The sequence below is a fragment of the Chionomys nivalis genome, chromosome 22 (genome assembly GCF_950005125.1).
Source record: "Chionomys nivalis chromosome 22, mChiNiv1.1, whole genome shotgun sequence".
NCBI lineage: Eukaryota > Metazoa > Chordata > Mammalia > Rodentia > Cricetidae > Chionomys > Chionomys nivalis.
In genome coordinates, this window is record NC_080107.1 from 53580850 (window position 1) to 53604601 (window position 23752).

At 38.4% G+C, this 23752-nt stretch overlaps 1 protein-coding gene across 5 annotated transcripts in view; it reads left to right on the plus strand.

Annotated features, from left to right (window-relative positions):
* The window catches only part of Dennd1a (DENN domain containing 1A), a 555957-nt gene that overhangs the window by 168792 nt on the left and 363413 nt on the right, over positions 1 to 23752 (plus strand). For 4 of the 5 annotated variants that reach the window (XM_057754484.1, XM_057754482.1, XM_057754483.1 and 1 more), the window contains one exon: positions 18456 to 18505. The exons of the other annotated variant lie outside the window; for it this stretch is intronic. In XM_057754484.1, the coding sequence (XP_057610467.1) occupies positions 18456 to 18505 (50 nt within the window). The remainder of the gene's footprint in view (positions 1 to 18455; positions 18506 to 23752) is intronic. 5 annotated transcript variants of the gene reach the window in all.

Genomic DNA, 23752 nt, shown 5'->3' on the forward strand with positions numbered 1-23752 from the left:
AGGTCCTTCTGTCTGTATTTTGCTTTTATTGGTTAATGAATAAAGAACTGGCTTGGCCTATAGCATGGGAGGAGAAGGGTGGAGTCAGATGCCATGGAGCCATGGCCAGAGTCAGAAATGCCGAAACTTTGCCAGTAAGCCACTGCCATGTGGCAATACACAGATTAATGGAGATGGGTTATATTAATATGTAAGAGTTAGCCAATAACAAGCTAGAGCTAATAGGTCAAGCAGTGATTTAATTAACAGAGTTTCTGTGTAATTATTTCCCGTCTAAGCTAGCCAGGTGGCCAGGAACCAACAAGTGGCCCAGCCCCTTCTGTCAACAGGTAGATGGCTTCATGATTAAAAGCACTGGCTGCTCTTCCAGAGGACTCAGGTTCAATACCCGGCATACATATCGCAGCTCACAGCCATCTGTAACTCTAATCCTATCCTCTGTAAGTACCAGGCACCCACATGGTGCACAGGTATTTATGCAGGCAAAGCATCCAAACACATAAAAATAATAAAAATAAAATAAACATTTAAAAATTCAAGTGTCTGAGGGTACCAATGGATGGTGGTCTTATTTTTAGCAAGTTACCCAATAAGATTATCAGTGAACTACTAGGTCTAGTTTTTGATGACTTTTAAATTAAGAAATGTTTAATTTCTTATATTTGTTTTGCATATATGTGCCTGTGTGGGAAAGCTAGAAGGCAACTTGTGGGAATCAGAGTTATTCTTCCACCATATGGGTTCTGTGGATGGAGCACAGGTGGCTGGCTTGACAGTATGTATCTCTATTGGCTACAACAATTCAATGACCCCGCTTTTGAGAGTTGTAATCTGTTTTGCTTTAGTTGCTTGCTATTGGTTTCTATTGCTCTTTATGTAGGCACCTATAAGTCTGCATTAAGTCTTCTTTGTTTTCATCCCAAACTGCTCTCAAGTCTATCCAAGTTGTCTATTTTCTTTTGCATTTATATGCTCAGCATTTCTCATGTGTATTCTTCCTAATGGCCAGCAACCCAGTGACCCCAAAGTCTTATCTTCTACAACAATGGTTCTCAACCTAGAGGTCGTGACCCCTTTCATAGGGGTTGCCTATGACCATCAGAAAACACAGATATTTACATTGATTCATAACAATAGCAGAATTACAGTTATGAAGTAACAACAAAAATAATATTGTGATGGGGAGGTCACTATAATATGAGGAACTCTGTTAAAGGGCACACCATCAGGAAAGTTGAGAACCACTGGTTCATAAAATGGCTAGATATAGTATTCTAAAGTCTACATCATATCACACTGCTTCTGTGTGTAAAATTCTCCATTATCATTTTCTCTCTACTATTTGTTTGTTTGAGTCACCGGCTCAGTGTGTAGCCCAGACTGGTCTTGAACTTTGAGTTCTGGGATTGCAAAGCTTGTGCTTCAATGCTCATATTCTGTAGTTGCATCTCTTGGTGGTTGCTGATACTTTCAGGAGGTATTTCTAAACTTGAAGATTAGTCAAGTATTTGGCCTTGATTTGACCTTGTCTCCTATTATTTTCTCTAATAATACATAGATTATACTTTTTTCAATTGATTTTTATTGAGCTCTACATTTGTCTCTGCTCCCCTCCCTGCTTCTCCTCTCCCTCCTTCAACCCTCCCCCAAGGTCCCCATGCTCCCATTTTACTCAGGAGATCTTCTCTTTTTCTACTTCCCATGTAAGTCACTCTTAGTGTCCTCATTGTTGTCTAAGTTCTCTGGGATTGTGGTTTGTAGGTTTTTTTTTTTTTTGCTTTATGTTTAAAAACCACCTATGAGTGAGTACATGTGATAATTGTCTTTTTGTGTCTGGGTTGCCTCACTCAAAATAATGTTTTCTAGCTCCATCCATTTTCCTGCAAAATTCAACGTCATTATTTTTTTTTCTGCTGTGTAGTACTCCATTGTGTAAATGTACCACATTTTCCTTATCCATTCTTCTGTCGAGGGGCATTTAGGTTGTTTCCAGGTTCTGGCTATGACAAACAAAGCTGCTATGAACATAGTTGAGCACATGTCCTTGTGGCACGATTGAGCATCCTTTGAATATATACCCAAAGTGGTATTACTGAGTCTTGAGGAAGGTTGTTTCCTAATTTTCTGAGATATCGCCACACTGATATCCAAAGGAGTTGTACCAGCTTGCATTCCCACCAGCAGTGCAGAAGTGTTCCCTTTCCCCCCACAACCTCTCCAGCATAAGTTGTCATCAGTGTTTTTGATCTTGGCCATTCTTAAAGGTGTAAGATGGAATCTCAGAGTTTTTTGTTGGTTTGCATTTCTCTGATTACTAAGGATGTTGAACATTTCCTTAAGTGTCTTTCAGCCATATTAGATTCCTCTGTTGAGAGTTCTCTGTTTAAGTCTGTTGTACTCCATTTTTTTAAATATTGGATTATGTGTTGTTTAGGTGTCCAATTTTTTTAGTTCTTTGTATATTTTGGAGATCAGACCTCTGTCTGGTGTGGGGTTAGTGAAGATCTTTTCCCATTCTGTAGGCTGTCGTTTTGTCTTGTTGACTGTGTCCTTTGCTTTACAGAAGCTTCTCAGTTTCAGGAGGTCCCATTTATTAATTGTTTCTCTCAGTGTCTGTGCTGCTGGGGTTATATTTAGAGAGTGGTTCCCTGTGCCAATGCATTCAAGTGTACTTCCCACTTTTTCTTCTGTAAGGTTTTATGTTGAGGTCTTTTATCCATTTGGACTTGAGTTTTGTCCATGGTGATAGATATGGTTCTATTTTCATTCTTCTACATGTTGATATCCAGTTATTCCAGCACACCACTTGTTAAATATGCTTTTCTTTTTCCATTTGATAATTTTTTGTTAAAAATCAGGTGTTCGAAGATGTGTGGATTGATATCCAGGTCTTCTATTCAGTTCCATTGGTCCTCCTGTCTGTTCATTTTTTTTTCTTTTTTATTTATTCTTTTTAATTAATATTTCCACCTGCTCCCCATTTCCCTTCCCTCCTCCCAAATATTGCCGCCTCCCCCCACTCCCCTCCCCCTATCCCCACTCCTCTTCTCCATCCCCTTCCCTCTCTATACTGAAGAGCAGTCCAAATTCTCTGCCCTGCGGGAAGATGAAGGTCTTCTATCTACGTCCAGGAAGGTGAGCGTCTAAACAGGCTAAGCTCCCACAAAGCCAGTTCATGTATTAGGATCGAAACCTAGTGCCATTGTCCTTGGCTTCTCATCAGCCTTCATTGTCCGCCATGCTCAGAGAGTCCAGTTTCAACCCATGCTTATTCAGTCCCAGACCAGCTGGCGTTGGTGGGCTCCCAATAAATCAGATCCTCCTGTCTGTTCTTATGCCAATACCAGGCTGTTTTCAGTACTGTAGCTCTGTAGTAAAGTTTGAAGTCAGGGATTGTGATGCCTCTAGAAGTTCTTTTATTGTACAGGATTGTTTTGGCTATCCTGGGATTTTTACTTTTCCATGTGATGTTGAGTACCGTTTTATGTGAAGAATTTTGCTGGGATTTTGATGGACATCGTGTTGAATCTATAGATTGCTTTTGGTAAGATTGCCATTTTTACTATGTTAATTCTGCCTACCCAAGAGCATGGGAGATCTGGTATCTTCTTCAGTTTCGTTCTTCAAAGATTTAAAGTTCTTGTCATACAAGTCTTCACTTGTTTGGTTAGCGTTACTCCAAGATATTTCATGCTATTTGTGGCTATTGTGAAGGGTGTTGATGACTGATTTCTTCCCCAGCCCTTTTATTATCTGTGTACAGGAAGGCTACTGATTTTTTTGAGTTAATCTTGTATCCTACTACATTACTGAAAGTATTAGTTGTAGAAGTTCCTTGGTAGAATTTTTGGGATCACTTATGTAAACTATCATATCATCAGCAAACAGTGAGAGTTTGACTTCTTTTTTTCCAGTTTGTAACCCCTTGATCTCCTTTATGTTTCTCATTGCTCTAGCTAGGACCTCAAGAACTTTATTAAATTGATTGATGTATATTTTTACCACTTCCCAGCATTCTTTGCTCTTTCATAGCACTTCTGCCCAAACTGTTTTTACATTTTTTTTTACTCCTACACCAGAACACTTCTGCTCAGTTTGTTACATTGCATGAACAACTTGCCCTGAATGAACTAATAAGTCAGACCTCAGCTTAGAGAACACTCGAAACATTTACTCCTTGCATTCTATTGTCTATGTGTCTGTCTCATTTGTCAGTCTACATTTCTAGGCATAGAAATGGCTGTGGCCAGTGTTAGAAAAATGAGGGGCTTTGTGAATTATATGATTTATGTGAGTTCAAAAGCATGACAGTGATAATTAAGAGCATGTAGTTTGGTGCAGCTTTGCCAGTTATACTTTGAGATTTCACTTCCTTACTTGTAAACTAGAGATGGTCACAGAAAGACCTTAGAGGATATTGGTTGGGATAAAGTTAATTAAAGTGCATAAAGTGGAAACAAAATCAGAAAACAGCCTAGCATCTAATTGTAGCCAGTCACTGCATATTCTCATTAGAAGTAGATTTAAGGTGGCATGCTAATGTTATTGATGCCTTTATCAGTTGTTCAGGCTGAGTATAGTAGATAACCTTTGCCTCTAGTTTTCCAGACCTATCTCTGGAAGAATCTGGAAAATTTCTCCTTGACAAGCCTATAGGTCAAAATAAAGTTTGAAGTCATAAAGGTGATCACAAGTGATTTGCCAAGGAAACAAGAAGAGATCAATGGGAAAACATTCTTCAGTATTTATGATCTGAGATGCACTAAAAATGTAAAAGCTTTTTAAATGGCAACGAAGGGGGTTTCAAGTAGTTTTAAATTTTTATTATAGCTATAAAATCTCTATGTCAAGACTCTTGTCGAAAACCTCAGATTTTTATTAATAGATACATTTATTAATGGATCCCATCGTCCTTGTAAATGAGCGTTTTTGGTTGTGTATGGTCTTTGTATTACTAGGTTACCTTTCATTTTGAAATGCTTATATGTAGGGCAAAGATTCCTCTAGCCATTATAATTTTTAACTAACATCTGTCAGTTTCAGAGTTTAAATGTGACATAATAAGAAGGTTCAGACTGTGGGCATAGGTTTATGAGTGGAAGTGAAAGGAAATTATAAAATTATTTTTTGATTGTTTCTCTTTTTGGGTGTATATGTGGTGTTGGCTTTCAAGAAAATAATATTTATCAAGAATTATTTATTACTTATCAACCTTGAAAAAATGAGATATAATATTTCACATAGCTTTTATGCATAAAATCTTCTTAAAAACCCCATTTACCTGGTATATACTGACTCCTTTAAAAAATGTGGTTTACAAGTCACTGCTTTTATATCTCTAGTTACACCTGAGAGAACGTTCCTTTTTATCATAACCCTACTTATTTTATTTTTAAAAATTTAAAAAGTTCATTTTACATGCACAGATGTTTTGCCTGCATGTATATCCGTGTATCATGTGCCTGGTGCCCACAGAGACCATAATAAAGTGTTAGACTTTCTGAAACTTGACTTACAGAAGATTGCGAGTCTTCATGTGGGTTCTGGGAATTGGTCGTGGGTCATCTAGAAGAGTAGTCAATGCTCTTAACTGCTGAGCCACATCTCTAGCCCCTACCTTGGTAATATTTCTGTTAGAAAACCCAAGACACTAACACTTGCCCAGTATCTTCCTTCTCTATGTGGTGCTGTGGGACAATGGTCTTGTATTCTATAAAGATTTGTCACTTGTATTGCTTTAATAAAATGCTGACTAGCCAGTAGCTAGGCAAGAAGTATAAGTGGGGCAACCAGAACAGGAGAATTCTGAGAAGAGGAAAGGGTCAGTCTGCAGTTGTCATCCAGACACAGAGGAAACAAGATGAGAATGCATCACTGATGAAAGGTGCCAAGCCACGAGACTAACACAGACAAGAATTATGGGTTAATGTAGGATGTAAGAGTTAATAAGAAGCCTGAGTTAATTGACCAACCAGTTTATAATTAATATAAGCCTCTGTGTATTTCTTTGGGACTGGACAACTGCAGGACTGGGCAGGACAGAAACCTCTGTCAATAAGGCAGGAAAATGGGATGCTTGCGTGCTTTATGTTTAAGGCTCTTGGACCTGGTCTTGGACCTGGTACTGTGCATGGATGTTAAGATGCAAATTTATTTATATATATATAATTGAAACAGTGTTCACACTTTGATCTTCGAACTCAGAATTTGAACAAAGTAGGACAAATAACATGTTTATTAAATCCCCATGTGTTATATAGGGAAGTAAAGCATAGAGAAGGTTTTGATGCTCCCTATGGATTTGATGATGTCTGAAATTGTATGAAGTCTTAAAATACAAATAAATGTTTACATGATGAGCCTGGAGTCAGGTGATTGGAAAATAAATCTTCCATCATTCTTCCCAGTGTCTCCTCAAGCCAGCTAGGTGAGATATACACTCTTTCTCTGTCCTCCAGACAAGCTGTGGTCTCTCTCTCTCTCTAATGCCCTAGTATACCACAGCATCTAACCTAGGATCCATGAACGTGAACAAGAACACACTGATTACAAAGACACACAACTATGAAGGGGAGTAAGTTGCTTCTTCCTAAGACTCTTCAGCACAAATCTTTCATCCCACACTTGTAACTGGGAAGTAAGTTAGGTAACCTGGCATAGGGGACTGCTCCTGCACGCTGTAGCTATGTGTTTGAAACTGCAGAGACCAAATACTAATTAAATAAGGTGTGATATGCAGAATGTCTTCTGTTCCTCTGCCAGTCTATATGAAGCTAATTTTAGTCATGTTCAAGATTGAATTCATCTACAAGAGGATAATATCTGCATGAAATTAGTAATAGACTCATTGAACTTAGGTAGAACTTGGGTATAAGACCCAATTCCTAGTTTCTTTTTAATTGGCACTTAAAGTTTCTCAAGAAAACAGATGACCACTGGCATGTGAGAAACCAAGTTTGGGTATGCTGATTTCATACTCAGAAGAAATTTACATGAATCTTGTTTTTGAAATTATCTATAATCCATATTCTTAGGCATAATAAACAGTAGAAATTACTAATACCTTTATTCTGACTTGGATAATCTCCATTTCTTTCATTTTTTTATGCCATGAATAAATCTTAACTTTCAAAGCTTGATTTTCTGGTAAATTCAAGTCTTTGGTTTGCTAGTTATTTTCACTGATTCTTATAGGAAGGAGCTCAGGAGCCAGAAAGAACTCATGACGAGTAGTCTGAGTGCCTAGAGCCTGAATGGGCTGAGAGTGGATTGAGTTGGAAAGTCATGTGCAGGTGGGATGCAAAAGGCCCCACACCCTCCAGTGAGTCGCAGTGGAGGTCCACACTCCTTTCCAGGACTTAAGATCCCTCATGTCGTGGCCGCTGCCAATCCACCCTTTTTTGCCTGCCATCTCCTTCCTTGGTGCTGGGTTTCCTTTAAGTTCCTGTACGTGTATCTCATGCTCCTGTTGTTGCTTTTGCCCCCCTCTTTCTGTCCCTTTCTCATTCTTGCCTGGTGAATTTCTGCTCACTCCTAAACCTCCCTCATACTGTCACTTTCTGAGAAGTTATTCTTGATTCAAGCCTCTGCTGTGTTGTCTATAGTTCTGTGTTCTTTTCTTTCACAGCGGCTGTGCAGTTTGAGTGAGTTATCCATGTATTCATTTCATTAGCTTTTGTCTCTCTAGCTAGATCTTATACTCTATGTGCTCAAGGGCCACATATTACCTGGTCTGTCTCATCCCTGGCTTCTAACACATTGTTTGCAACTAAATGTTTGCATATAGAAATGATGTGCTTAGGGAAACACTACTGTTTCTCTTTAAGATACTCTTAACACACGCTTGCTTTTAGAGGTTGCTTCACCCTCTGCTATGTTTACAAACACTTAGAAAGTTTTCAGGGACCCAAAGGCTTTTCTTCACAAATTTTCTTGAAATCTAGTAGCCACAGTGAATGTTTGAGTCTTAGTAACACAAATGAACCATCTGCCCCCAGTAAGAATTAGTGGTATTCTGAAAGCCTTTCTGACTCTGATATAGTGAAAGATCAGAGCTGTATAGGAATGTACATGGGGACTGGAGCTTTGAGGTGTTGAACTTGGAGTACCTATAAAACACCAGGCAGAATGGTGGACAGGCATGTACAAGGAGGTTGTCCAGAGCAGAGGGTTCAGTTCACTCATTTATCTAGTGAGTGTAATCGAAATTAAAGTATAGGTGGAGCAGGATGCAGAGAGAAGAAAAGGAAAACCCCAGGAAACAGATTTCATGAGAAGAGGTTGGAAAGGGGACCAGAAGGTAAATAGGGTCAGTGAGAAGGCCTCCCACTTTCCTCATCTAACAGAATGTTGGAAGGTAACGGTGTAGAATGAGTGGTGCGTGAAGCCCCAGGAAAACCTCCCCTCCTCTAGTCTGCTTTCAGAAATATTACAGACAAAATGAATCTGAAGTAGAAAGAGGCTAACAAATCCAGAGGCCAAGGTATTGTTTGTTTGCTTAAAAAAGTCATGAACCTCACCTGGGGATTGTGAACCAAAAGAGTAAATGCTTCTCTGATGAGTCCAGGACATATAACAGTTGTGAATGCTGGGTGTTGGAAAATGATCTTCCATTTTTTTAAAGAAGTTTTCTTAAAAAAAAAAAAAGGCATGTAGTAGACATTTGGCCATTAAGCAACAATCATGTGATTGTTGGTTCTCCACAGAACCAGTGTTGTTAGCAATGGCCTTATACCTCCTGGTCCTCAACCTTCCTAATGCTACGACCCTTTGATACAGTTCCTCATGTTGTGGTGACCCCTCACCCCAACCATAACGTTATTTTGTTGCTACTTCAGAACTGTAATTTTGCTTCTGTTGTGAATCGTAATGTAAATATCTGATATTCAGGATATCTGATATGTGACCAATGTGAAAGTGTCATTTGCCCCACAAAGGAGTCATGTGCCATAGTTGAGTACCACTGTCCTAGGATTTCTAGAGTTTGGGATACTGCTGAGTCTGTGTAAGTTAGTGATTTATTTCCTCCTCCTCCTCCTCCTCCTCCTCCTCCTCCTCCTCCTCCTCCTCCTCCTCCTCCTCCTCCTCCTCCTCCTCCTCCTCCTCCTCCTCTTTAGTGTTATATGTCAGGCATCTCTCTCAGGTTTGCACACTACAGTCAACTGGTCAGATTCTGACTAGAAAACTGGGACGTATGTTTCTGGTAGTTTGTGTGTGTGTTGTTTTGAGATAGTGTCTCATTGTGTAACTCAGGTTTTTCTCAAGTTCTTTTGACCCTTTTTAGGGGTCATAAAAGTAGATTATGTGATAGAAAATGTAAAATGTGTTCTTAAATAGCTCTTTGGGTTCTAAGTTGTTCAAGAAATTAAACACATGACAATGCAGTTCCAGAATAGCTATAGTACTTTAGGGCTTTTCTTTGAAATAGTGACGTAAGCTGGTGACTGGTGAGAATGCACAGTGATAAGTGAGACGCTTGCAGCTGCCTTGTGTGACTTTTCAGTAACTAAGAGGAGAAAGGACTTACGGGCTGTGTGGAGTCACAAAAGAGTTCTAGAAAATGTTCAAGCCTATGCTGGTCTCAGGCTCCCATAGGTGAATGCTAGTTTATGTTGGAACTGGATAAATAAAACGTGTGTGAGGTTGAATTATTTTTTCCTTACATTTTGCTAGCCTTCTGAAGAGATATTTTTAAGATTAAATGTTGAATTAGATTTTAGGAAATCACTTACACAATTTTTTATTTTGCTAGTGTTTCATATCATCTGCTTTCTGTCTCTGTAGTGCGGGGACACCATCAGTCTGCTCTGATTGTAAGTTTTCTCAGTCCTGACTCCTCCTGTCCTCCTTTCATAACTTGTAAGTTGTGAGAAATATTAGTTCTGATATAGAGATGACCGAGCATTGGAAGCCTTTCTAATCAACTGCTAAATAATACTCTTTTCAAAGCAGGTCTCATATTTACACTTTGATTCCCATTTTTTGCTTGCAGTGTTTGTTGATGGTGTCTATCATTCTCCTGCCCTGGATAAATAAAGGCTACTATTTCCTTTTCAACATTTTCAACCATTATCTTCATGCAAGAGCTAGTAAGTGGGGAGGTTAGGTGAATTACCAAACCATGATCCTGTCCATCAGAAGAAGCCTTGATTAACATGCCTTGTTAAATGATGGATTCAGTTCCATACTGGCAGTACTAGAATCATTTGTATAAACCAAGCAGTACAGATTCCTTATTTTAGCACTAAGACTTACAAAGGCCTCTTTTAGCAGCCTTTAATTTTGTACTTATGTATGTGACATAGCCTGTGGCTGTGATAGCTACTGTGAATCTGCAGTTGTTTGGGGATGAAAGGAGGAGGCAGCTGGAAACTCGGTAGCTACATCTAGCTGTCTACCTAGAGAAGGCCTTGATTTCAAGTTTATCTAAACAAGCTCGACTAATCCCAACTATCTGGGGGGATCCACTGTCAAAACAAGCAGCGTGGCCCTGAGGCAAACACAGCCATACAGAAATGAAGGCTGGGGCTTCCAATACTCTGATGACTGCATACTGGAGGCTTTTTCCCCCCTGAAAGAGGGTAAGAGAGGTAGAATTTGCATAATGCCTTTTCATTGGAAACTTTTGGAAAGCTGACAGACCCCCAGCTTATAGATCTGTAGCCACAATACAGAGTCTATAGGAGAATCCTTGAATGACCTAACCATATTGAAAGGAAATATAAAAGCATCCAAGTATAGCCAAGTGAGAGAGGAAAAGAGGCCGATGCATTGTCTAACATCTGCTGCACTTCTCGTTAGTTTTGTTCTTTGCTATTCTATGTGGACTTTGGAGAAGCCTAAGACAGCCTAACATGAATCCTATAATCTTCCTTCTGAATATTTATGTAGTGTGCCAGCTTCTAAGCTGTCCTTTGCGTTTTCCTACTTCCCCCTCATTTTCATGCTCTCAAATGAGGCCAACATTTCAAAAGCTAAATAAATGTTTGTGAATGTTTATAAAAGATTTGCATAAATTTGTCCTTGTCTGACAAAGATCACTTTTTTCTTATGCCAGTTCTGAAAAAAAAAATTTTTTTTAAGGTTTTGGTGCTTGTCTTGACAACAAAGTCCCGCATCCCAGAACAATGATTGCTGATTAGGTGGGTATGCAATTATGGCTGAATGGGCTTTCAAGATACTGGGTTAAAAGACCCATCATCTGAAGGCTGAATTATAGAATTTAGAAAATGGTATCAGAGGTACACATTTAAATCAATTTTTATGGTACCATATCATTAGATAAGACAAAAGAGTTCTTACAAGTTAAAAGTAAACCACCCATGGTTTAAGAAATTGTCCTATATAAATTTTAATAATTAGAATGTTTCATTAACTCAGAATATCACCTCCTATGTTTGAACATGTTTAAAAATTATCTGTAGATATTTAGGTATTATTTTGGAGACTGTAAATCTCCCAGCAGTATACGTGAATATGGTTACTGGGGCACTGATCAGAGGGAGTTAATAGGTAGTCTTTTATGACATCTGAATGCTCAATCATACCTTGAGAAAATACAAACTCTATGAAATATGTGTCAGGGCTTAATTATAGGACACACACACACACACACACACAGCACCCAGACACTTGTGCCACCAATGTGTTTTCTGAACTCATTTATCCTTTAAAATTAGAATGGATTTTGAGAGGTGGCAGGGGAAGTTGCGGGAGAGGCGCTAATTTAGTTCCAAGATATTGGAAGATTGGCAGCAGAGAGAGGTAACAGCCATCTCTGTTCATCTTTTGGTTGTATTGGTTTAGAGGTTTAAGTTGTCATTAAGGCACAAACTAGAGCCACTTCTCTGACACAGTTTTTATCACATCTGCTAGGCTTGTGTCCCAAGAGGAGACGTGGGGAGCAGTGAATTCAGCATGGGCCCATTATCGACTGCTTTTTCGTGTGTTGTAAAAGGAGTGAGACCTCAGGGAGGCTTGGAGCCTCCTCCCGTGTAATGTCCAAGTCAGATTTGAAGGACTGGTGGCAGGAAAGCTTTGGCCTTGGGGTGTGAATTCTAAGAAATAGAGGCACAATTAAGTTTAAAAAATTCAAGGAGTTGGAGCTTGATAATGAAAGATTTTTTTTCCTTGACTAATGTGAGGAGAAAAGATGCCCATCTGTGCACATTTTTGTGTGCATTTAAAATATTTAAAAGCCGACAGCTTTTAATATGCTTACAAAATAGTATTTTTATCAGTACTCAATTTTTCCTTTTCTTCTTCTTCCTCTTTCTTTTCCTCCTCTTCCTCCTCATCCTCATTTCCCCCTCCTTTCCCCTCCCCATCGTATTTTCCTAAGGGCAGATGACTTCTTGAGGGAAATTGTGTTTGCAGTTTTACTGTAGGAACCCTTTGGTATGTGCTGACTTGAAGGGCCTGTCCTTTTTAGAAATATTGGCAACACACATGCTCAGATAACAAGAATATAAAATGATCTAGGTAAAAAAAATCTAGAGGGAGAACATGAAGCCTAAGGAACCACACTACTGATGTCACTAAATATTAATTGTATGAAATGGTAACCAAATCATTCGTTCACTTTGGAAGTATTTGAAACCAACCTTAAGAATTGTATTGGCATTCAACTCTTTGCCATGAGGTTTAATGTTTATCAGATAAAATATTGTAATAGAGGACCCATTATAATATTGTGACCATGAAATAGCTTGTCAGTAGGGAACTATTCTGAAGAGAGGAAAGAACACAAAAATGATACACTAAATTTGTTAAAAAGTAAAAAGAAAACAAGATTCTGTATTTCTACTTTGGACTTGAGAGGGTATAGAGATTAATGTGTAAAAGTGGTTTTTGTTGTTGTTAGTGTTTTTGTTTTGTCTTTCAAGACAGGGTTTCTCTCCGAAACAGTCCTGGCTGTCCTGGAACTTATTTTGTAGACCAGGCTAGCCTCAAACTCACAGAGATCTGCTTACTTCTTCCTCCTGAATGCTGGTATTAAAGGCGTACACTATCACCTGGCTCAAAAGTGGTTCTTGAAGTAGACCTTTGGCTGTTGGAACTTTCCTTTGTTGTAATTAAAAGTCCTTGATGACTTAATAGAATGTTAATGTTTGTTGGGAATGTTGGGAAGGTCTTTTTGTGGTTGATTGCTTACCTGGTATGCCCAAGGCTCTGGGTTTAGTCCCAGCATGACTTTAAAAAAAATAAGGTTCCATGAAAAAAATTGATATGATACACTTATAGAGTATGATGAATTTACTTGATTGTAATGTTATCTTTGAATTGCCACGTTTATTCTAAATATTAGGTATAATTAAAATTACTATAATTATGTACACAACTAAAAATTAAAATTCATAGAAAGTAAGTTGAGAGTAAATATTGAATATTCCTAAAAGGAAAAGTAGCAGAAAGTGTGTTTGAGCAGTATTGTTCAAAAATCAACCTGGCTTTTCTGGTCAGCGTTGAAAGGCCATTCTGTAAAACCCTTTATTCAAAGCCTCTTTTTCTTATTGGGAGAGGGGGAAAAAAGAGATTTCAACCATGATATGGATCTTGAATTTAATTAATTTAATTTAATAAAATAAAAATTTATTTACTTATTTCACATTTAGGAAACTTCGGATTAAAATCCTTGAACTTGATGCAAATTAAGCTTCCAGGAACTTCTGCTTTACTCTTCTTAATTGTAAACATTAGAAACCTTTATTAGCTTCCCTTGGATTACGTAGATTTAACTTGAAATAGCTTAAGTACAAATTTTGTTTCTTTTTGTATGTTTGAATTGTCTGTGTTCTGTACCTTTCAACTTGTGTTTTGAGATCACTGGCCAAAGGATTTTCTTTCACGTCAGTGGTAATGTTCTCACTTTCAGAGGTTGGGGTCAGCTTTTCCTCCTACCACTACACAAACAAAAAATTAGAAGTAGATAAATAAATAAAATAGTATGTTAGGAATTTGAGCTTCTTTTTCTCACATACCTACAATTTTGAAATGAATAAATAAGTTAGATATAAAAAACTCAGGGAATGTTTTTCCATTGGCTTCCTTCTTTACCTTAATTTCCTCCCCCCTCACTGGCTGCCCTCCTCTCCCCCATCTCCCCCTCCTCCAGCTGCGCTCTTCTCCCCCATCTCCCCCTCCTCCAGCTGCCCTCCTCTCCCCCATCTCCCCTCACTGGCTGCCCTCCTCTCCCCCATCTCCCCCTCCACTGGCTGTGCTGCTCTCCCCCATCTCCCCCTCCTCTGTTTTACTCCCATCTCCCTCTGTTTGTTTTCCCACTAACTGTTTTCTTCTTTATCTCCCTGCCCCCAAAGGAAAATTATCAAGTACTCTGCCAGCTTTTAGGATGTACTAAAAGGCTAATTGTAGTTTTGCATAGTAGTTGCATAGTATTTCTTAGATTTTTTTTTTACCCTCCCCCCCAACTTTGAATTATGAAGACTCTGCCTCGTCTCTCAGTGTTCTGAACTTTCAGGAGACACTATAAAGTGAGTTTTACTTTTATCCTTCAGATGGCACTTATTTGTGGAGAAGCATGTCTATGTCTGACTGCTGTTTTCATCTGCCATTGAAGCAGTGAAAACAAAGTGTTTGATTTAGCAAAGGATGTTTGTTGTAGGATTACCTGCACTTCTTCTTCAAGGCCCAGATTTAGTGTGACACAGTCAAACATTCTCTTGATTAACAGGCCTAGATAAAGTCATTAAATTTAGTCTTCAAAGTTTTACTCCCAGATAGTAGTCTGTACTGGGCATTATAGATATAAAACTTGACTGCATTTTAAAGAGAATATCTCAGTGCTGGAATTATTCCCTCTTTCTTTACAGTGGGGAAAATTCCCTTGATGGACTTTCTAGGCAGAGGTAAGACTTTGCACTAAGTAAGATGGACCTAGAGTGGACCAAGGTGAAGCCCGAGTTCATTTCTGGCTTCTTTTGTCTCGTCTTGCCTTGGCTGTTGTCTCCTGGGGGCGGCTTTGTGGCTGCTTCTTTCCTGCTCCTGTACAGCTGACTACTTAATACATGTGTAACTGAAAAGATTGTGTGGCTGTCCCCCTTTTTATTCCTCCCTCCCCAGTTTCTATTTCTTCCCACATGAAATATCGTATATTTGTTAGAAGGAAAAGCATTTTGGAAATTGCCTGTTACATAAATTGTCTGCTGACACAAAGGGATTGAATGCTGTATTTTTGTCTCATTTATTTTGAAAACTTTGCTACCAAACTCACCTTAGTCAATGAGCTCTGTGTTGTCTCCAATAAGTTATGTGTTGGATATATTGATTGGGAGAGATTTTAGAAAACCCATCTGGGATTTATAATGTCAGTAGTGTTTTGATTATGAAAAGAGTTGGAACCTGGGGACATGGAACCAGGTGGCGAATGTCCTAAAGCCAGTGGTGACATGGTGGACTGGTTCCCTCCTGGGATCTAGTTCATGCCCCACACTTTAACTGCAGTGACTGGATACTATAGATTCACTTTTCTCATTAAAATTTAAAAAAAAAATCAGACTGTACATAAAAAGATTTGTGAAAATATAAACTTGGGAATTGATCTAGAGAACTGGCACACATTCCTCCCAACCCCCACTTTTGCAATGAGGTCATTTACATTTCATCAGCTGCCCTGCCTTTCCAAGATCCCCTTTATGTGGCAGGAATGGAGGCTGACTGAAAGAGCTTGTGTGGGGAATAAAACAGTGCAATTGACATCTACAAACCCCGCTCCCTAGTCAGACATGGTTTTTGAGAGAAAAGGGGTTTGGTATCTAGTCATTAATTGTTTCCCCTAGTAAAATTAGTGTTGGAAGATTCTGAAATACTCTGTAATAACTAAGAAGGTTCAAAAAATATTCAAATCAGGTTTTGCTCTCCCTCCCTTAGAGAGTGGCCTTTCCATATTTGAATAAATGTGTTTTTCTCTGGACAAAGAGGATAAAGTAACTGAATATTTATATATGATGAAAGGATCAGTATGCAGAAAATTGGTTTATTTTGGCAACTTTTCTTTACAAAGAACATTGCTTGTTTCCCCTCTTTCTTGTCACCCCCTCCCCATACTCAGAAGTAGATATTTTAGTTCTGATTGAAATCATGTGATTATGCGTTTCACCAGATAGATGCTCAATTTTCCCCTTTGACAGCACACCACCATCTTGTTTGACATAAATTCAAATATCAAACACTTGTGGCATCACAAACTCAAGGAGCATATGGTAATATGCAAACATGTGCCTGCATTTTCTTACATCCCCTCTTCCCTTATCTCTCCTGCCCTACTACATTTTTGGATGAAAAAGAAAGCTTGTGGGAGGTGGGTTATATTTAGCCTATAATGGTCATTTCCATATTTGTTCTACTATTATTTGGTAGATAAGTTCATGGTTGGTCATTACTCTTGACCTAAGAAAGTGGTAAGTAGTTTTTATATTGTAGTGAGTAATAAGTTGGGTATATTCAATTCCTTTGACTCTGCTGTAGAGCACAATGCTTTCTAGTAGCCATGGGGGTCCTTTCTTTCAAAACTCTTTGAGGCCTTTTGCCAGTACAACTCCAGCATAGAGCAGAGAAGTGCTTTCTGCACCTGAAACTTTTGAGGAGTAAAAGATGACTGTCTTTGTAGCTTCTGAGGTTGGCAATGAGTGGGCAAATGGTACTGACTTTTAAAAAGTGTGTATTAAATTGACATATGCTTTCTGGTATTATTTGGAAAAGAAGGAATTGTTTACTTTATGATGTCATGGGAGTTTTGTATGTGGATAATGTATTTTATAATTACATTAAAATGAATGTTTTATACAGTGTCTTTCCAAGCATTTGTGAGACAATAATATATACTGAGAAATTGATCCTTTTATGATGCTCTATTTTAGCCACACACTACTAGTTTAAAACCTTAGTAGGTAGACTGCTTAATGCCACATAGAATGTCCAATTGATAGGTAATGTTCTCAGAGCATGCAGATGCTCTTAGTTTTCATTACTCTTTCAAGGCATGTATACAGTGGTGCTATATATGTAGACCCAGTCCAAGATGATATTAAAATTAGGATATATGCTCAATTGAATTTTGTTGGTAGAATATGCTCTGGCACAACAAGTCAATGTGCTTTCTGCTTCACTGAGTGGATTATTAAATTGATGCGATTTAATTCTTGAATGATAGAACTGGTTTTAAAAATAAATGAAGCGAGAAGCATCAATTCAGTTAGCATTGATAATTCATTATTGGTTAGAAAAGCACTACATTTGTAAACTGATCTTTAATTTATCACTTGGATTAGTATTTGCAACAGGCAGGTTTGTTCGAAATTGAACCAGCTTCCAATAACCTCCACCCCCTAGAAAATGTGTTATTTATTTTGTCTTGAGGTTGGGATTTTAAATAGTTAGAAAGAAAATCAAATTCATGAAAGGAGTACTTTTTAAAAATTTATAACACTGGTCAGTGACCTTATGATTGAATACCAACTGTGGGCTGTCCAAGCCTGTGGTCAGATTAAGTCAAGACGTAAAAAAGTCTATGAAAAATAAATAGTTAATTACTTGTATATATAGTTAGCTGTGTGCATATATGTGTATACAAAATGTGTCTGTTAGGAAAAGTTCCCCACCCTGTATTGTGCACATGTTCCAATGTTCTTGTTTTAATGTAAGAACATTGTCTTTTATAAATAAAATTTTGAGATGCCACTCCTTCCTGTACCTTTGTCCTGAATAAGTGCTTGCCATGATGTGCCTCAGCATTTTTAATAACATTTATTCAAACTTATAGTTTGCTTTGGATTTTCATAAGTTACAAACAGGTAAGTGTGTCTAATTATAATAATGATTTACTACAAACAATGGTCACAGTTTGATTTCCAAAATTAATTTATGCCACAAATAACAAACTTCTTGATACAGCAACTAAATGAAGTTTTAAACTCTAAAAATGAAGTTAAGAATGTTCATAAACAATTATCTTCAAGTTGGCTTTCTGTTTTGCTGTAATTTGGCCTATTTATGCTGAGAAGCATTGTCTAATCCCGGCCCCCTCTGTTCCTAGGTAACAGTCAAAAACAGTGCCAGCAACAGCGGCCCTGCCAGGCCAAACCCATGTGGCTCAGTGTTATTCACTCTGATCCATATGGTCAGGCTGGAGATGGTCCCTGGAGGGGTGTTAACACTCGGCAACCCAAGCACCTCCCTCCCTTCGGAGCTTTCCTGCATGGCTCCTGCTGCTTGCCCATGTGTGATTCTTGATTAATTTTTCATTTTTAATGAAGTTTGATCATGTTTATTATTTCTCATGATTGACTGCCTGGTACTCCTCCTGTGTAATTGATAAAACACATACCTCTTCATCTGTCTCTTTCTTTCTTTAGGGTAAAGTTGCTAGATGGTGTTCTGTGATTAATATTAGATTTATTGGTCCCATTAGATGTATAAATTATCTCTTTTTCTCTTCACAGGAAGTTCTACAGACTTTGACCAAGTTTTGTTTCCCCTTCTATGTGGACAGGTAGTGTCAGATTTTCAAACTTTATTATTAAAAATAAAAATGGTATCAATAAACCTGCTATAGAAAATAAAAGCCATGCCATTCTTAACATTCTGTCTGTTAAGCTATGGTTTAAAGCATCTCTATGCCAAGGAGAATTCCAGTGTTCTCCTTTCCTGGAAACTTTATTAACACCATCAAAAAGTTTAAAGCTTAGAACTACATGTTGAATAGTTTGTGGGATGTATTTTGTGTAGCATTAATCTTTTTTTGTTTGTTTTGTTTTGTTTGTTTGTTTTTTGAGACAGGGTTTCTCTGTAGCTTTGGAGTCTGTCCTGGAACTAGCTCTTGTTCCTTTGAACTCACAGAGATCTCCCTTTCTCTGCCTCCCGAGTGCTGGGATTAAAGGCATCTACCACTACCACCTGGCAGGCATGACATTTTTTATTTTGGCTACCAGACTTAAACAATGATTAAGAATGGTTGGTGTTTAATTCAATACTGTTGGATTTGTATTTAAGTATTAATATATTTGGCTTAAACAAGTGATACATGAACACCTGGCCTTGTGGTTTGTTTTCCCTTGGTTTCAACTTCAAATTTAAACAGATATGAACCTACCTTTTTTAGAAGCATTTTACTGCTTACAAGATATGTTACTAGATAGTAACATTCATTTGGTTTAGGCGACCAGAGGTAGTGTTTCTGGGGAATCAGCGTTTTCTATAGGCACAAATATTAAAACGTACACAAACTTCTAAACAACCCTTAGTATTCTTATCATAGGAAGTGATTTATGGGAAAGGTTCGACTATAAGAACTCCAGGATAACTTAAATGCTGTGAGGCTTATTTTATTTTGTTTGTTAAATAATCCATTGCATGGTAGCAGCAATTTTTTAAAAACTTGATTTTACTTCTTTAGTTTTAACTTATTAATGTTAGTAAAATGGCAAGGTCAGGTGAGTTTTATCTTAGTTGTAAGAACTGTTTGCTGTGGCTTTCATGCCAGTGAAGCATTGTTTTTATGATCATGAATTTGTCCATTTTCTTGTTGTCTCTTTTCAGTTTTCTTGGGAAATTGAACTGGGACTGTAAAAAGCATTCTGTTTTGTTTGTTTGTTTTAATTCTACTTTTAGTGTTAGAGATATTAGAAAATGAGCAAATTATGACTAATGAATTTCAGAAAACAGTCCAAGAAAGCTGTGTAAAATGTCCATCTTCAGGAAGATTCTATCATGTATCTTTAGCATCCACAAATGAGGCATGATCTAAAGGATTTGAGTGGTTTAGAATACATGCAGGCAGTATGCTACTGAGTTCTTTTCTATATGTTAACACCAGTATCCTGGTCTATAGGATAAATCTAAGAATGGTGTGGGATGAGATGGTAGCTGAAGGATTTTGAGTTCTAAAGCACTCTGGAATGCTGCCAGCCACTTAGCATCAGTGCGCTCCCTGGTTCTCACATGCTGTTTTTAAGCCAATCAGCCATTGCTGTGCTTTTAGACTCAGAGGTTTTAAAACCTTGTACCAGGATGTGTTAGTAGCTTGTGGGTGCTCAGAACAGAATAGCTTTGATTTTTAAGAGGATCTGTCTTTGTAATGAGAATCCCTTCTCTCCTCCTTATCCTATTGCTTCTAAAACATAGCAAGAACTGTAGGGTGTTGTTGAGAGATTTCAGTGCAAATTTTATATTTATGTATTAGCATGTATTGAATTTCTAGCCAATTAGGAACTATATTACAAGTTATAAAAAGATATTTATATAAATTAATAAAGCTAAATGCTCAACAAAATATATAAGAAAACATTTTGACAGGATTGCTTGTTAGAGTAGTGATCTATTTTGGATAAGTGTTTTTAATTGGCTTTGTAAACTAATATTAGTTAATGACCCACCCTAATGCAGTATGCATGCACACATGAATATTCAGCAATGGCCAGGCAATAGGTATGAAAGCAAAGATTTGCCCAGGATATCTCCCATTATGTTGGGTTATATGCAGAATATAGAAATGGTCTCGGGTTTAGATCAAGATGTTCAGTTAAAGCATTTTAAACACTGTTTGAAAGGATTTGGAGGTAACTAAAGATTACTATGCTCAGAGAGAACTTGTTATGGTAGGTGAGATTTGTGTTTTGTCTGCCAGGCCAGCAAGAAGTAGGTAAGTGGAGAAGTGAACCTAACACCTCATATGCACACAGAGCAAAGCAGAGGAGAAAACCCTGAGTGAGCCTGGAGATGTTCAGCCAGAGCAGATGGATCCTACTGGGGAGACTGCTGTGTACTGTGAGAGATTGGGTTCTGGCCACAGGAGTCTCTGAAAATGTGTGGGAGAGGCCTCTGTGGTCTGAGAGTACAGCATCTCCCTCAGACTTCCCCTTTTACAGAAAAAAGTCAAGATCTACAGAAGAGTAAAGGCCCTGCCTATCATTACCACAGTTCCAATATTGGGAAGGAACTCCTTTTCAGTCCAGTGTTCTTGCAATCCGTAGGGGATAGAAGTAGTAAAGTAAGCATTAAGTTCCTGTATTGTCTCAGAAAAGGTTCCCTGTTATTGATGAAAGCACTTCCCAGGGTGAATGAGAGACACACCCCATTCAGTGCTGTGATTGCCTCTTGTTGCACGTGATGCTGACAGCAGTGTCAGTGAGTCAAAATGCCTGTGATGATTCACTGGATGCCGGGAAGCTGTTCTTCCTCTTCCTCCTTTGCATAGCCTTATTCAGAACTTAAATCAGATTCACTGAGTTCCTGTGAATACACCAGTACTCACTAATGATAGATGTACAAAATGAAATGACACGATGTCATGATTTTAGATGCAGTCACAGATGCAAAGGGGCTCAGATCTTACTTGGCACTTTAGCTTGTGTCTGGCATCTGCTGGGCACTGTGCACTGTTATTTCCTCATGCTGAAATGTAGGAATTTATAGTGCTATAGTGCTCAGTATTCTGTATGTGGGCAGCAGAAGCCCAGGTAGGTTCAGTAATGTGTTCAAGGTTCTGCCTCCAGTGTGTGTAGGGAACTGCTTTTCAAGCCCCTCTTTTTTTGCTGCAACCTCTAATTCTCTCCTCCCCTTCCCTCTCCTCTCCTCCCTTTCCCCTCCCTCCCTTCCTCTTTTTCTCTCTCTCTGCTTTATCATATTGCTGCCATTAGGTAACACAGTATAAAGTAATATACTTAGAAAATAATATAGGTATTGTAGAAATGTAGAAAATTTAGATACCTGAAAAAAATGGCTCCCACACAGATAGAGAATTGTCTGAGTTAGTGCATCAGTATAAATCTTCCCATACTTCTGTTGTTGCTCCATGTATTCATTATGCTAGACTTCAGTCCTTTGTTTAATGTAAATGATGGGTTCAGCTGTGGCTCATGTCATTTCCACAGCATCAGGGTGTGTGGTGACCTGTTGACGTGTAGGCTTCCTTTTGGTGCTCCCCTTGACTTGTTGTGTCCGTTCTGTAGAACTGGGACGTTCTCTACTATTCTTCCAGTTTTGATAAGTTTAAATTCTGTGGTTATTGATAATTTACTTCATCAGGCTTAGGTAGAAAAGATTGGGGCAGATCTTTGTTCTTTCTTAGAAATGTCTGGTGTTTTTTTGAGCAGATAAGGGCTATGCTGTCTCTAACAGTCTGCAGCTTACTGCCTGAGAGTGTTGTTTTCAGTATTTGACTGAGCAGGGATGGTAAGAAGCTTGTGATTCCGGCAAATGCAAAGTGTATTCATGGAAAAAAGTTTTGTGGTTCTTGGTCCGTAAGGATGGGAGATACAGTTTGATAAAAGTTTGGCCTTTGCCCAGCTGGCCACAAACTCTCAAGGGCAGGATAATTTGGCAGTAAACAGTTCTTCAGATGATTGTTAGGAAGCTATAGTAAGCAGGGATGACAGTGTTTTAGTTCCAGACATGCACTTTATAACAGTCATGGCCATTGTTGTTGTGTAGTTCCTATGTGATAGATTTTAAATATTCTTTATATTATTGATTTATAATTCTTAAAACCACTTTGTAGTGTGAGGATTGATTTTACAGAAGAGATCAGAGAGGCACAGTAACTTGTGTATCACCACACAGCTTGTAAGTAGAAGACTTAGGATTCTCACACAAAGCACGTCTCTTACTATTTTTTTTTTCCAGTGTCATTCTCAGTGGCTTAAAAATAACTTCTCCCTTCCCAAAGCCGTACCCAACACTGACTCTTCCCACCTAATTAATGTTTGGTTCTTTAGTTCTTGAAAGAGTTATCTGTACCCATCAGCTCATTCCTTGGCTCCTTTTAGCCTCTCTTGCTTTTGTCTTTCAGCTACAACTGTTCCTATCAAGGCCACCTCCTTATCATTCACAGTGATAGATAGACATTTTCCCTTCTCATCTTGATGCATCAGAACAGGCGACCTTCTTTCCTCTGTTCTGCCTGGTCCTTCTCTCTTTCCTTTAATGGTTCTTTTTCCATCTGCTGTCTCTAGCAGTGCTTCTGTGAATGAGTTCTGGATGATTGTTTGCCTCTCTGGACTCTTTTCCTAGGGTGACCTCATCATTTCTGGAGTGTTCAGCACCACCCGTATTCAGATGACTTCCCGTGGATTCTCTAACTAGTGTGCTGTACTTGACATCTTTTAGATATCGAGATGGATGCTTTTCTTTTGATGAGAAGTGTTCAGTGCCCTCTCGTTACTCCAAATACCCCATACCCACCCAAAAGAGCAAATACCTTATCATGACTTGTGTATGAAGTATTCTGCATGGCCTGGTGCTTGCTTTATGTAGCAACTCATGTGGTCCTACTGTTCATGTCTTGTGCTTTATTTAGGTGTTCCTGTTATCCTTTTCATTCCTGCATGTGCCCAACTCCTTTAAACCCCCGTGGTCTTTGCATAGCTTTTTCCTTTGCTAGAAATAATCAGTTTCTTGTGCCTGGTGTGATCATTCCATCTTATCCTTTGAATCAATGTTGTCATTCCTGAGAAGCTGCTATCCAATTAGGTAATCAGCCATGTGAGTTGCGAGATCTCTGTTTTTGTTGTTCAGCATGTGTTTCCAGCACATACTATATCACCTTGTGTAGTTACAGTTCAGTGTTCAAAATGAGTAAGCTTACTGATATGTAAAAAAATCTCATTTCTTATCAAAGACTTGACTCAAACCTCAAACTTCATGGTGTTTTTGCACCAAACCTATAAGCAACTTCAATATTAAACAAAATAAGGTGAGAAGCTTGAATAGCTGACGAGCATTTAGACAGTAGCATGAAGGT